General features: G+C 48.2%; 7 protein-coding genes across 7 annotated transcripts; 3 read left to right on the forward strand and 4 right to left on the reverse strand.

The window, feature by feature from the left end:
* Nucleotides 1-1,076: 1,076 nt before the first annotated feature.
* NUU61_002639 (C40 family peptidase) lies at nt 1,077-1,746 on the forward strand (the record flags this gene model as incomplete). Its single annotated transcript, XM_056653221.1, has 3 exons — nt 1,077-1,399; nt 1,474-1,575; nt 1,629-1,746. 3 exons carry the CDS (start codon nt 1,077-1,079, stop codon nt 1,744-1,746), a joined length of 543 nt encoding a protein of 180 aa, XP_056514288.1.
* Nucleotides 1,747-2,838: 1,092 nt separating this feature from the next.
* NUU61_002640 (uncharacterized protein) lies at nt 2,839-3,223 on the forward strand (the record flags this gene model as incomplete). The annotated part of the gene is made up of 2 exons (XM_056653222.1): nt 2,839-2,941; nt 2,967-3,223. 2 exons carry the CDS (start codon nt 2,839-2,841, stop codon nt 3,221-3,223), a joined length of 360 nt encoding a protein of 119 aa, XP_056514289.1.
* Nucleotides 3,224-3,617: 394 nt separating this feature from the next.
* NUU61_002641 (SDR family NAD(P)-dependent oxidoreductase) lies at nt 3,618-4,526 on the reverse strand (the record flags this gene model as incomplete). Its single annotated transcript, XM_056653223.1, has 1 exon — nt 3,618-4,526. One exon carries the CDS (start codon nt 4,524-4,526, stop codon nt 3,618-3,620), a length of 909 nt encoding a protein of 302 aa, XP_056514290.1.
* Nucleotides 4,527-5,170: 644 nt separating this feature from the next.
* Nucleotides 5,171-6,774, reverse strand: NUU61_002642 (uncharacterized protein; the record flags this gene model as incomplete). Its single annotated transcript, XM_056653224.1, has 4 exons — nt 5,171-5,413; nt 5,467-5,912; nt 5,999-6,340; nt 6,474-6,774. 4 exons carry the CDS (start codon nt 6,772-6,774, stop codon nt 5,171-5,173), a joined length of 1,332 nt encoding a protein of 443 aa, XP_056514291.1.
* Nucleotides 6,775-7,442: 668 nt separating this feature from the next.
* On the reverse strand, nt 7,443-8,418 carry NUU61_002643 (SDR family NAD(P)-dependent oxidoreductase; the record flags this gene model as incomplete). Its single annotated transcript, XM_056653225.1, has 2 exons — nt 7,443-7,630; nt 7,689-8,418. The coding sequence occupies 2 exons, from the start codon at nt 8,416-8,418 to the stop codon at nt 7,443-7,445; spliced, it is 918 nt and encodes a 305-aa protein (XP_056514292.1).
* A 1,813-nt stretch (nt 8,419-10,231) lies between these two features.
* NUU61_002644 (NAD(P)/FAD-dependent oxidoreductase) lies at nt 10,232-11,657 on the reverse strand (the record flags this gene model as incomplete). Its single annotated transcript, XM_056653226.1, has 3 exons — nt 10,232-10,496; nt 10,560-10,803; nt 10,853-11,657. 3 exons carry the CDS (start codon nt 11,655-11,657, stop codon nt 10,232-10,234), a joined length of 1,314 nt encoding a protein of 437 aa, XP_056514293.1.
* A 1,656-nt stretch (nt 11,658-13,313) lies between these two features.
* On the forward strand, nt 13,314-13,895 carry NUU61_002645 (uncharacterized protein; the record flags this gene model as incomplete). Its single annotated transcript, XM_056653227.1, has 1 exon — nt 13,314-13,895. One exon carries the CDS (start codon nt 13,314-13,316, stop codon nt 13,893-13,895), a length of 582 nt encoding a protein of 193 aa, XP_056514294.1.
* Nucleotides 13,896-14,481: the final 586 nt, after the last annotated feature.

The following is a 14,481-nucleotide window of genomic DNA, read 5'->3' on the forward strand; positions in this document are numbered from 1 at the left end:
GATCTCATCGCACTTGTGGTGCTTCTTGCGGCACTGAAGACACCCTGTTCGCACCCCCCACCTCCAAATATCAGTGCCTGCTTTCTTCTGCTTTCTTGCTGGGTCGAGCCGTCATACCAGTCCGCGAGCGTGAGAATCCTTCTCCGCGAGGCATGCTATCTACGCCGTTTCCTGTAGAGAGACATCGAATGAGAGCTTTCAGAGACTTGTCTTCGAGGATCCGCAGAGGAAGATACTCTGGACTCCCCGCAGGTCTACTTGAAGAGAATCACATGATGGATGTGTCCGCCAATGAAAAGAAGCCCGAGTAGCATTTCCTCTTTGGGCTAGCGTGGATATTAGGTTGGGTTCTTCTGCCTGAGGCACAAATATCACGTGCATTATATGCAGCGAGGGATGCACGTCTGATTTCTCCTGATTTCCAGATTTCCCGATCGAGTGGCATTCGACGAGTCTAAGGACGAGCGGGGCATCGGCTGCCAAGCCTGCTGGAAAGGGACAAGTTTCAAAAGAGCGAAGGTGCTAAAATTATCGGAGAGAACACGAATGCCGATCCCCAAGCCTTCAGCCACACTTTATTCCCAGAGAATGCCGGCTGTGATTGACCGAAGCGATCTTGGCCCTCCACTTCTCGTGTTCATTGCCCCTTGGTCGGTTGACTTTGTTCCTCCTTCGATGCTCAATAATGTGTTCACGAGGTACTGAACCTCGTGATCTATACTCGGCGCTGTCAGTCTGCATCATCTGCGATACTCAAGAGATGGCAGTGCACATGTGTGATCGAAGTGTTTTAATCAATTTCATTTGCACAGACGATACGTCGGACTCTGTCCCTACTTTTGCAGACGCTGATCGACTCTCTTGGCTTCCCGGCCACTGGATCTGAATACGATGTTGCATAGCCTTAGATCGACAAGTTCCCAACTCCACAATGTATCTTTTTCAAGATCTCCACAACACTCAACTCGAACATAAATAACGCCCATTGCACCCAGATATCTGGATTAAAGGACATCTCAAACACATCTTCCATCTTTACATTCTCTCAAAAGTCAAAAGTCTTCCGATAGACAACCATGAAGTTCTTCGCCGCCGCTCTCCTGACCAGCCTGGTCTCCGGTGCCATTGCCGCCCCATCAAACAACACGGCCTCGGACGTCGGCCAAAAGATCCTTTCGACCGCCATGACGGCCAAGGACACTCCCTACGCCTGGGGTGGTGGCTCCTGCAAAGGTCCCAGTCATGACCAGCCCCCTTACCAGTACGGCGATGTGGGCTACGACTGCTCAGGACTGGTGTGCTGGGCCGTCTGCAAGGTGACGGGCCGGGACCTGTTCAGCGAGGAGCTGCGCGTCACGTCGTCCATGTACTGTGCTTCGGAGAAGAAGTTGGGGTACAAGTGCGTGGTTTTTTTTTTTTTTTTTTTTTTCCAGTTTGAATCGAGTCTCGAGTACTGACGAACTGACTTTATAGGAAATACCCCTACTCGCAGCGCAAGGCCGGAGACGCCGTTTTCTTTGGTGGCAAATGTGACTGCAAGGACACCGAAAGCATCCACCATGTTGGGCTGATGATGTGAGTTTCTTCAGTGCAAATGCTGCGTTCGAAGAATTGCTAACACTCAACAGGGACTCGGGCGATCGTATGTGGAATGCTCCTAACGATCGCGTCAACAAGGTCCAGGAGAATAGCATCAAGGGGTTCGGGGAGCAGCCGTGTCCCTACGTTATTCGCTTCACCCAGTAAGATGGGGTGGTTGTTGAGAGGATGAATAGGTGCCTGGAGCTGAAAAGCTGCTCTTGGCTTCTTTTGGCCTCATAGTCTTGCCAAGGCTGTGCTATCTTGGGTGAATGAGGGTTTAAAATTACATTTCTCGCATGTTTGCTGCTATGACGAAACTGTCTGTTGCAGCATTCTGGAATCATAGGAGGTTGTATTCCCAAGGCCTCTCTTTTGTGGGCGTCAATATAAATCCATTTTTTGGGTCAAATTATTCAACAACATAGAGACATGATATCAACAAGGGCCTCCACGTCAATGATGGAGAGTCTTAGTGAGTCCATATTTCTGACTAGCGGACATGCTCATTCTAGAAGTATATATTTGGAGAACGCTCGACCGAATTTCCGCCTTTCTGTGCTCCCTACAAGTTCCGTGCGTGATAAGACCCCTTTAGATTCTGAATGTTCCTTTTTGTTGTTCTATTTTATTTTATTTATTTCAATGAAGAACGCCTGCCTCATTCAGTTGGCCTGTGGTGGCCGAGTAAAATTGAGCTCGCGTCTAGCGCCCACAGGGTTGACTCGTTCCCCTCCAGCTGAACTCGTGTCTTCTTCGCTCCCCCAACCCAAACAAAGCAAAAGGAACCTCCCCTTGAAATCATGTCACAAACGTGTCTGGCCTTTTCATGAGATGACCGTTGGTACTTAGCGACTAATGAGCACCAGATCAACAGCAAGCATCGAAGACGCTATTTTGTTCAGCAAACTGCTGGTGAAGGCCCAACACAGTTGCAAGGCCCCTTAAATCATTGTGACGAATCTCTCCTCAAGCAGGTAGCAGGATCTGCTTCCGTTGCTGGGATTTAATGTCTCCTCGACCGCATCTCCCCTAGCTGACCAGCCGCGGAGCAGATTGTCATGGTAGATAGAGCCGACTTTATAACGCCAATTCGCAAAGACAAAAGTTTTTGGGGAGAACCGAGAAAGAACGCCGATTTGAGTGGACCTTAGATCCCTCGGCTATTGATAGCCGCTAGGAGAGCATATCTGGGATTGGACCTTTTTTCCACCATCAATCGACTTGTCATTCTGGGAATGGTTCACTTGCCTCTCCAACATGCAGCTCAACGCGGATATCCTCCTTGTCAGTGCGCAGGCTGTCTCGATTGCCGCAAGCGCTTCTGATGAATACTCTCTAGCCGCCAATGCTCGTGTCGAATGTGTTTCTAATAGCCCCTCGACTAGGCCCCGGTGCTCCCGCCCTGGACAAGCGATCCACCGAGTCGCCTGGCTGCAAACTGATGAATGGCGGCGATTACGTGGCACGGGCCTCGTGCAAGGAGGGCAGGATCACTGCTGATGACTACAATGAGGGTGACTATTGGTGCTGGATGACCCACGAGACTGATGACAACTGGGCCATCTGTGATCCTGATAGCAAAAGCACCCCGCTTGGCCCCTGTGCCGCTGCTGGGCGGCCTCACGGAGGATGCAACAAATAATGAATCATGGAAGTTGTTGTATGGAGCGAGTGGTTGATTCCAGGCTTGCGAAGGCGAGAGAATGTTTTGAGCAGTGGATCTAAACGACAAATTGGTTTTTCTGCCTATTTAATCATAATCCTTAGGGCTCTATCTGGAACTGGTCTTGTTGCCACCAAGACGGGAAAAATCCCTTGTAGTATGCGATATCTACAGAAAGAAAAAGTGGTAGATGAAAGCCGACTGAGATAGTATTTACGGGTCCAAGCCACACCTCACCGGTATCTCTTCATGGCTATGATGATTATGTGTGTTTTAAAGACTCCTCGAATAATGATACATTGCTATATCCAAAAGCAATATTTCTCATTGCAAAGGCGAGCAGACATCCTGCACACCCAAATCTAGACCTCGCTTAGACGGTGATGCGGAATTTGAACAAATCCCGGTCGACAACCTCATTCTTCTTGCCCTCCAGCTCCTCCATGTCCCAAGTCGCACAAACAAATCGACCATTCAGCCACTCCCGCCGCTCTTTAGCAAGCCAGATAATGGCATCGGCGGGGAGGGCCGGCTCGTCAACCAGAGCAGAATGGAGCATCTCGGGGAAGTTGTCGCGCATATCGGTCTTGATCCCACCGGGATGCACCGAGATAGCAATAAGATTCTCGTCCTCGTGGTCTCGGGCCAGAAACTCGGTCAACCGACAATTTGCAAAACGCGACGCCTGGTACGACGACCCGCCATATGTCAAGGTATGAGCCCCGACCGACGACAGATTGATAACAAGCTTCGTTTCCGATTTCAAGACGAATGGAAGGAAGTAATGGCAGCATAAGAAGGTTCCTTTGACGTTGACATCCCAGCCTTTCACCCACTCGGCTGGGTCCGATTCAATCACGGTCTTGAATTCGGGTAGATAACCTGCGTTGTTGACTAGAATATCCAGCTTGCCTCCGAATGCCTCATCGACAACCTTGGCGGCGGCACGGACGGATTCATCCGAGGTCACGTCGACTTGCAGTGGCAGGATATGGGGTGTCTCGAGGTTGGATTTACGAGCCTCTTCCTCGATCTCCTTCACCACATCGCCCAGGCCGGGCTGGGAGCGGGCTGCGATCACAATCCTCGAGCATCCGGCCTTGGTGCATCGAATTGCCGTGGTGCGCCCGATGCCCTTGGAGGCACCGGTGATCAGAATAGATTTGCCGGATAGCTCTGATCCTGTGGGTGTGATGTAGGGGTAAGTGTCGTGGTGGTCTGCAACAAAGGACAGGTGTGCCGGTGCATTGTTCAGACGGACAAATTCGGCAATGTCAGGCATCTCAATTCGAAGAATGGAAGGCTGTTCGTCGAAATCGGGTGTGTGTTCGAGGTCGACCTGATCGGGCTCGGTGAAGATTCTTTGGTATTTTTGGCTGACTTTTTGATCACCTCGTGAAATAAAAGGCTCTAATGTTTGTGATGTTCTCTGGTATAGTATAGCTTGTTTACTTTTATATATAGAGTTGTGGGTCAAGACTGTCTCCCAAAGGACCCTCGGATGTAAATGGAGTTAAGAAGGCGACCGTATTGCTTCACGTATCTCCGGAGCGCGCCAACAGTATCTACTATTGGAAACCCCACATCTTTTGTATATCTCTTTCCTATTTAGTTGCTACAGCCTTGCCTAAAATACACTGCTTGGCCTCCATTGTTGTTCTAGTTATTGTTATACTAGAAAATAGCTATCTGCCCCCCGTTATTTACATTTTTTTTGACATCGAGTTATAAGGTGGAGTGCCACGGGGTTAAGAAACAGTTGTCGGTTTTAGGAGTTTATGAATAAAAAAAATATCCTTCCACCAATCTTTTGAGAAGGATCTTTCGCATTCAGACATACCAAGATCCATCGGCTATATCCATTCCCTTGTCATTAAACTCACAGAGACTTGATTGGATTGACAATAGCAGTCTTTAAAAAGACTCTCATCCTAAAACCTCTTGAATGACACGAGCCGTCCGATCAACGATCAAATCCACTTCAGCACGCGTCGTGGTATATGGTGGCGCCAGAATAATATGATCACCATTAATACCATCGGCACCACCATTGCCAGGCATCAGGGAGATTGAATGCTGTGGTTTCAACCCGGTAGTATGAAGAGCCCAAGCCAATGCCCTAGAAGGAGGGAACGGCTGCTTCGTATTCTTATCCTGAACAAATTCAAGCTTGGAGAAAATAAGCGATAGTCCAAATTAATCCAATAGAGGAGAAGACTTACAGCCCAAAACAGACCACGGCCACGAATATCGCCCACATGGGGATGGTTGGCTAGTCGCTCGTGCAGAAGCTGACCAAGATACTCCCCCATTGCACGCACATTTTCCAGGAGATTATCTTCCTGTATGATCCTCTGCACTTTGTATGCTGCGGCACACGAAACGGGATGGCCTTGATATGTTTGGCCGTGAGCAAATGCTCCCGTTCCCTTGGTCAATGTGTCAACGACATGCCGGTTGATCAGCAGCCCTGCGATCGGGGCATATCCTGCTCCGAGGCCTTTTGCAATGGTTTGCAGGTCTGGAACAACGTCTTCTTGCTCCCAGGCATGGAGCGTTCCCGTTCTTCCCATTCCAGACATGACTTCATCGAGGATAAACAAGGCTCCGTGTCTGTCGCAGACTTCTTTCATGGCCTTGAGATATCCAGGCAAAGGAGGAACAGATCCTAATGTCTATTTTATGTTAGTAAACATGGAATTTCAAACTCAAAGTAATCAGTCCAATCAAGCTTTCTGGGTATACTCACAGCACCCGCCATAGTCTCTGCGACAAAGGCACACACAGTATCGGGGCCAAGGCGTTGAAATTCGTCTTCCAACTCTTGTGCTAATCTACCAACATAGCTCTTAACACTTTCGTTCGCCATCATTCCACGATAGGGGTAGCATTGAGAGACGTGGTGGATGTTCTTCGACATAATCCCTTCATAGATGGCTCGGCGGGCAACGTGATGACCAACAGCGAGAGATCCGAGCGTATTGCCATGGTAGGACTGCTTGCGAGAAATAAAGTTGATCCGTTTAGGTTGTGGGACTGGCACCTCCGTAAAATATTGAATTGCCATCTTAATCGCCGCCTCCACGGCTTCGGTTCCTATCGATAGAAACTGTTAGTCGTCGACATCTTCAAAATACACAAAGCCCTTTACCTGAGCTGACAATAAATGCGCGGGACATCTTTCCCCCCGTAGACTCAACCAAATACCTGGAAAGATCTTCTGCGGCACTGTTGGTGAAATACAACGAGTAGCAATAGGGGATCTTCTTCAGCTGTTCCAGGATGGCCGCATGCACACGCTCATCGCTGTGGCCCAGACAAGAGACAGCTGCCCCGCAAGTTGCATCGAGGATTTCAAGCCCATCATCTGTAAGTAGGTAGCTTCCTCTGCCCCCGACAATGTTCAGAGGCTTCTGGCGAAGCTGGCGATAGAGGACGCCACTCTGTGCCTCGGCAACCGTGGGCTCGGCTGCCTTTTCGACCGTGGCTGTTGCCAGTGGAGCGATAATTTCTGGCTGGTAGTCGCCCATAATGGTGGTAGACTCAATATTGAAGTAGCTTTGGAATTGTGATGTTTAAAGCGAAGTTCAGTGAGAATAGAAGGAACTATGAAGAGCGGATGCGGATTCTGAGAGCGTGGATGGAGCTGAATTTATACCATGGAACCCTGCCAAGCTACCAAGACCAAGCTAGATGTTTTGAAAAGAGATGTGATCATTCCAGCAAGCTGTATCCCAAGGACTTCGCCGTGATTGGTGACCATCGCCTTGTCCTACACTCGGGATCGCGATAGTTATCGATGGAGATCCATACTCGAAGGGGAAATGTTAGTCGGACCCACCTAACTTGACGGAAATGCGGACCTGATAGGCTTCTGGCTTGTTCATAATCAATGCCAATGGCGATAAGCCGAGTCTATCGGGGATCATGAGATACATGGTTCTCAAGTGTTTGTTGTTGGAAGGATGAATCGACATGTCAGTGCGAGTTGAGGGCATCCGTGCATCGGCTCTACCTACAATCATTTACAAATGTTTTAAGTAAGAGGAATTTTGGCAGCAATGACTGTTCATGGTCTTTCCCGAGACATACGCATTCCCCCGCAGTGCCCTGAGGTCATATTATCTCTGCCCAGTCGGCCAAAGGGTGTATCCAAGAAGAAAGCAATGTCGGTTTACGCACAGGGCAACCCAACGCCTCAATCGACAGCAACCCGGAGTCTCAGCAGATCCTTCTCCAGGATCTCGTCGAATCTGGTTTCCAATTCAGTCACATCCCATTTGCAGGAAAGAAAACGGCCATTCAAGACTTCTTTCTGTCGCGATCCGCCGGTTTTTGTCAGCCAGACAGCAAAGGCACCAACTAAATCCGGGCTATCACACAAGACTATTTAATTTGAAAGTTAGCGCTGTGAAGGAGAATCCTGTTATGAGGAAGTACTTACAATGCAAGAAAGCCTTCGGCACGTCCTTCGAGAGTTCACTCCGCAAGCCTCCGGGGTGGACGCTGGCACAGAAAACTCCCCGACTCGCATACTGCTCGTTGATAAGCTCCACCAATCGCGCTTGCGCTGCTTTACTGGCACAATAATGAGAGTGAGCAGCAAACCCAGTCACGATGGGGACAGCCATGGAGCTGATCGCAACGAAGCTCCGTGCTCCAGACTCGGTCTGTAGAAGCAACGGCAGCAGAAAATGAGCCGCATGGAAAGCACCCACGGTGTTTACGTTGAAAGCCGTCTGAAAGTCCGAGGGTGACTCTTCCACGACGTCAGTGATTGGACCCGTGTAGCCGGCATTGACTACCACGACATCGAGATGTCCGTCGAACTCGGCTTTGGTGGTGTGGGCCAACGCCTCGACGGCATCACTTGAGGTAATATCGCATTCGGCAACGATGACTTTGGTCGCCGGGTTGATTGAGCGGATTTCGTTGGCAGTCTCTTCGAGTGCGGAGCGATTTCGGGCGGCGAGGACGAGTCCGGAGGTGCCTGCACGGGCGTAGGCGCGAGCAAGACCGCCGCCAGCGGCGCCTCGGCCTCCGATGATACACACCACAAATGGAGAGGGGAGTTTCACTTGCGAGGGGTCGATGGCGGTATATGGTGTCGTGTGGAGAGTAGAGACGAATTCTCGACAGCGCTGAGCGTTGAGCTGACTTGGAGTTGGTGGCATCTTTTTATAACGATTTTATTGCAATATAAAGGAGCTGTCTCTCAGATTAAGATGGGACTTTTATTCTGGGGCGTCCTGCGTGGGTTTGAAGCGTCATTATTCATGGTGATAGAGATCGGAGTTAACTGGAGATTGGCTTATCAGCGAGGCTTCCCTCGAGCATCCGCCCGGCATCTGAGCATCCTACGACTCATACACCCTCGGCCTAGTAGGTCATACAGTGTGTGTGTGTGTGTGTGTGTGCGTGCTTGGAATCATTGAGAGTGCCATGGTGTAAAGAGATTCAAAAAAATAGAGAAGAGAATCAACCGACGATATTTCAATACTGTGGTTGCAGTGATTATAAATAACTCGTACATCTATAGATACGACCCAAGGGTATAGAGAAGAAGACTTCCCGTTCAAAAACGGAAATACTGGGTTGGGAGCCAAAGAAGATGAAGACAAAAGAGCGAAGTGAGAGAGAGCCTCCCTGGGAAGCAAGTACACGAAATTTCCGGGCTCACTCCCACGTCCAGTCCATGAATGTTGTCACAAGGTGCTATATCCGACAGGCGAAAAGCAAAACGAGAGCAAATGGCAACAGAGTCTGAGCTTTTAAGCTGCGAAGCAAAAGGCACGACCCATAATAACCCCCATACCCTAACTCGTTTGGTTGATATTCCTAGAAGCTCTAGTAGTTGCATTGCAGACCATGCGGAACGACCTATGAGGAACATCAAGTTAGTTATTGAGAGGCGGAATTTGCGGGATTTGTTTACCTTGAGCTTTTTCGCGCTTCCCTTCAAATCACGCAGCCGCTGCCGAGTAAAATTTGACAGCGAGTGTTGCGGTGGTCGTCCGGAGACCAGCAGAGGTTTACATCATCGTCACCATCAAACTACAAATGATCAGGACTGGTATCAAATCCAAAACACTGGCCCGACAGGGTAATCATCGTGTGTATGAGACGAACCCATGCAGTTGGCGAGCATTTTAAAGGTTCCATCTGCCGACACAAGGGCGGAGAAGAGAGCGATCGGGATGAGGAATCGCATGATGTCTTGATAGTGACGTGTAGTTGGTAAGATAGATTGAGGGGTATTTGGTGAACCGGTCGCTGATCTCGTCAAACAGTGGCCAGCTAGCGAATAGATTAGTCCCACGGATTGTTTTGAGGGGGAAATATGGCTTAAGGATCTAGTAGCATCGCCTAAAGTCGAGACGACAATTCGCGTTGGTATACAGAGTAAAGACTGGCAGTTTCGGATGAACACCTGTTGATCATTATAATTATATCACATGGAAACTATATATAGCATCCACACTAGCTCTCTCTAACTTTACCCTTTTGGAATCTTCCAACGTCGATGAAAAGGGATGTCGATCAGTTTCATTGACTTCCTCGACAGGCATAGTGGTAGTGTCGATCCCACAGTATCCCAAATGCCCGGATAGCTTCAACCTTCTCACTTCATTGAATCCTATGCAGAATTCAACTTTTTAGTATTATGTTACACCCCCACGTGCTTCAGCCTTCATGGTACTGCGGTTACCTTTCGGCAATGATCCGCAAGTGATATATGCAGATATTAGACTGTTTAGGTATTATTAAGATATATGGGCAGGATATCTCATCATTACTATAAGATGGTCTCACAGTATTGCGAGGCCCCTTTGAGAGAATCTCTTCTCAAGCTCTTCGGCAGATCCGACCTCAGGGGCTCATTCCTGATATAAACAAAGTCGACCATGGATTCTGACTGCATTCATGCTTTCAATAACAAGATGATTGAGATCTAAATTACTAAAGTAAGAGTCCCTTGGAGCTTCCCTACAGCTTCGCTGTAACCCCCAAGAGATGCTTCATCTCCGAATTCGGATACTCGACATTTTGGGACGAATCAGATCGCTGTCTATCCCAAGCCCACTTCTCCACCAATTCAGGCTCCAGTTCTCCCTCAAGCATCTGTGTGATGTACTTGCCAAGAACGGGGAAGAACTTAAAGCCGTGGAATGAACCGCAGGTTGCAACGTAGAGTCCCTTGGAGGCAGAATGAGGCGAAATGATAAAGTCAGATGAGGTGGTGAAAGCGTCCCTTGTGAGTGTTAGATTTCGATTGTTATATTATTCAGCTGTTATTTTATTGAGCAGTACTCACCAGCAAATCCGATGTTTCGTCATCTCCCAATCCGCACTCTCTGGTCCGTACCATAGATTTCTAGACTCAATAATGTCCTGCTTAAGGGGACCCGGTACCTTCCATTGATTGTAGTCGTGTGTAGGTGGAGGAGAAGAAAGGTAGCGGCCAGGAAGTACTTCTCGAGTGTTTTTGAAGATCTTGGACCCCCACCACTTGAGCTCCCCATCCTTGGTAGGCGGGAGGCTACCAATAAATGGCTTGCCTGGGAAAAGGTTAGTACGGCGTTCATGCAAATATCTCACGCTACTTACCCTCATCGGGTGTGTAACCCTGAAAGCCAACAGGCATATCCTTAAACTGTTCATATTGCTCCCTCTTCAGCTGTGCCATTCCCGTCGTGATGCCAGCGGCCAAAATTCGTTCGCCCGCACGGAGACCGGTATTTCCGCTCTTTGCAGCGCTCCATTCCAGCAATGTAGGCGTGAAAGCGCCAGCAGCGACGATAACATGTGTGGCCGACAAGATCTCACCGGATTTTGTCTTGACACCCGTGCAACTGCGGCCATCAAATTCGAGCGTGGCAACATCAGCTGCCACGTACTTGACGCCCAGTTCCAGACACTTCTTTGTGACCGCTCGAAGAACATCTCCCGCGGCGGCCCAACCACTAGCTCTGTTGATGAGAACCTCTTTGACGCCGGTATAGTCCGCATGGTCGAAAAGTCCACCGTACAGCTTTCGGGCCTCAGAAACAGGTAAGGCAATAATATCATCATTGCGGCCGAGCTCCTTGTGGTTCGTGATCACATTTTGGGCGTAGTTGCTGCGGCACGTCCAGTAGACGCCAGTCTGGTGGAAATAAGGCTGCCACAAAGGATCCGACTTGAAAATGTCTTGTGCCTCAAGAGCGAGTCTGCAGTAGACCTTGTCGTCGTAGTCTGCGCGAACAACTTTATTCCAATCCCATGATGCAGCCACGCGAGACTCGGCATCATATGCATCTCGGTCAACCAGCGTCACCGATGCATTGGGATACTTCTGGATGAGATAGTAGGCAGTTGACACACCGAAGACTCCGGCGCCGATAATGAGGTATGAGGGGTTATGTGGGGCCATCTCGAGAACGTGGACAAGTTTTTGCTGGAGCAAGAAAGTAAGTCTCGGCAGCTGCTCAATGGAACAGTCTCTGTGAGGCTCTGGGTAGGAAGAATATAGATGGTGATAAATATGCTGAGGTTTTATTTGCACTTGGAGCAAAATACCAGCTTATCAGTCAATTGAGACTTGGACTATATATGCATCGTGGACGGTCCGGTTGGCGGACCGTGTCCGAACCGACCCGATCACGTGGAACTAGCAGTCTTTCATATCTCGTTCTCAATGGCCTAGAGAGCTTTCAGATATTTTTTTCTATGGCCTCATTTGATCTTGTATATAAGGTAGTGGCTACATAAGGATTCCAAGATACTGAAGTGCATTGGCAGTGATCTCACTTAGCTTGATCACTACGTAAACCATTTAGATGTGATTTCCAGTACATACGACCATAGGGTGAGTATAGGTAATATAAATAAGAAATTTAAGGACTAAGATAATAGAGATAAGAATAGGGTAAGAATTATTACTCTCTAAAAGTAAGAGGTAAATCCTTCTCTATTCAAAAAGATAAATTTATATACTAGAGCCTTTTATTTACTTATTTATATTCTATCAATCCTATAAAAAATATCTACTAAGTTAAAGATATAAAAAGCCCTTAAAGAGTATATTATATATATTATATCTAGACCTAACGATTCAAGCTCTCGATACCTTGCCTTTCCTGGACGCATGTCTCAAAGAAGGGTTGCGGCTCTCCGGCTCTCCTCCCCTATTCAATGTCGGCTTCCACGAGAAGTCCCTACTGGCGGCTGGACTTTCAAAAGGGCGTTCTGTTCCACCGGGAGTAAGCTCTGCGTTTTCCCTCTGCGTATCCTCCTTGAAGGGGCTGATACTAAATCACCCATAGGCGGACGTCTGTACGTCCCCGTGGTATTTTCACCACAACGACGACGTTTTTCCCAATCCGGCAGTGTACAAACCTTACAGATGGCTGGTTGAGGGTGAGCAGAGAAAGAAGATGATGGCTTACTTCCAGCCATTTTCAAAGGGCAAGCGACAATGCATAGGACAGAAGTAAGAGCCGCCCTACATATTTTCTCTGATTTCACCGAACATTTCTAATAGCCTGTCGCTTGTGGAGCAAAAAATTGTACTGGCGCTATTTGTGCGACGATTCAACCCTGCTGCAGTACTCAAAAGGAAAAATTAGATAGGTAGGTTAGGTGGGTAGAGAGAGAAGGTAAGTTGGTTTTGGTGTGGTAATACCAAGAAGTAATTTTTAATTGCACCATTTTATTTCCTTCCCTATTCAAACCACCCACTATGCCACCAGTTCGCGCTCAAACGAGGTGGAAGGCCAAAATGTTAACTGAATGATGATTAGACTGTGGAAGGCCCGACTGTAGGGGGCGGGTATTCATATTCCTTTATTCCTTTTGCAGCCCTCTTTCTGGATATGCATATCAAGCGGCGACCTTATTGGCTGGGGGCGAAGACGCATGTGGATCATCTCAATCCAATAGATGACACAAATTCCATCCTTCTCTGCTGACATGGATTACTAGTTTCAAGGATATAAATGCCTTTGGGTTGTACCGAGACCCCATTCCCTGACCATTCCAATCCATCTCTCAGATATTGAAAAGCTTATACCTTGGTCTATTTCCAAATATGCCTCCCATCACGAAATTCTGGCTTAGTACTCTCAAGGATAAGAAATCCACAGACTCCCCCGAATTCACTCAACTCCTCGCAGACATCCTCACATTATGTTCATCTTACACAAACCCGGACACCGCATCACCTCGGATGCATGCATTGTATCAAGATATCAATAACCCGGCTCAACTTGTGATGATCACTGGTTATCCGTCACAGGAGCTGAACACCGAAGCGGACAAGTTCTACGCCGCAAAGTACCTTCCTCGAATGTTTGAGCATGTCCAGCACGTTTGGCTCAAACAATTGGACATTGATGTGACAACGCTGCACCTTGACGACGACAGGCTAGTCGTGACCCATGGGACAGCACCGTCGACCTGGAAGGATGGCAAAAGTCCAGGTGGTTTGGACGTTTGGCAAAAAACAAGACAAGCACTGGATAACGAAAATGGCGCGAGAGGTGTTGAAATTCTTGACAACCCTGTTGACGCGGACTGGCTTCAGGTTTCAACATGGGACGGAGGTGCCCAAAATGCGGCAAAGCCAGAGGCGGGAGGTGTCTTTTACCCCAGAAAGGTAATGGGACGCTAGGCCATGTGGCATCTTGGGCATGTGGTTTGTGTTCTATGTGTGGAATGATGAATTCGTGTTGCGTATAAAAGATTAGTTAGTAGCCATCGTCCTTGCTCCGAAGCTCTAATGAATCCAACGTCAGCACAATTTTGCCTATAAATTCGCCGAATACTGGGTCCCCAATCAGAAGGCCAGCATTGCTGCACGACGCATAGGAAAGTGTTCGTCCCCACTGATACCGTCCCTATACACTTCACTCATCAATGTATGATGAGAGGTTGAACGAAGGAGAGAATATGAAATCTGGCCAGATAGCCTGACCAGGCAGGCGCCCCTCTTGTTTGGCATGTTTACAAAAATCTGTTCTGGATACCCAAACACATCATACAAGGCTAATACGATATATTTTTATACTGTTATTTATAAATGTACTTCAATACTACCAAGAAGTTAGCGCGTTTCTGGAGAGGGTTCCAGAAAGAATTATGAGAGTAAAGCGGTGAAAAACCTCGCGGAGAAGACTACAATGACAATTCTGAATTTTCTTTGTTATAACTGAGACATCGCGTATCGGATCAGAACTTGATTAAACATAGTGCAAATG

The sequence above is a fragment of the Penicillium alfredii genome (assembly GCF_028826965.1).
Source record: "Penicillium alfredii strain IBT 34128 chromosome Unknown utg000004l_segment0_segment0, whole genome shotgun sequence".
Lineage (NCBI taxonomy): Eukaryota > Fungi > Ascomycota > Eurotiomycetes > Eurotiales > Aspergillaceae > Penicillium > Penicillium alfredii.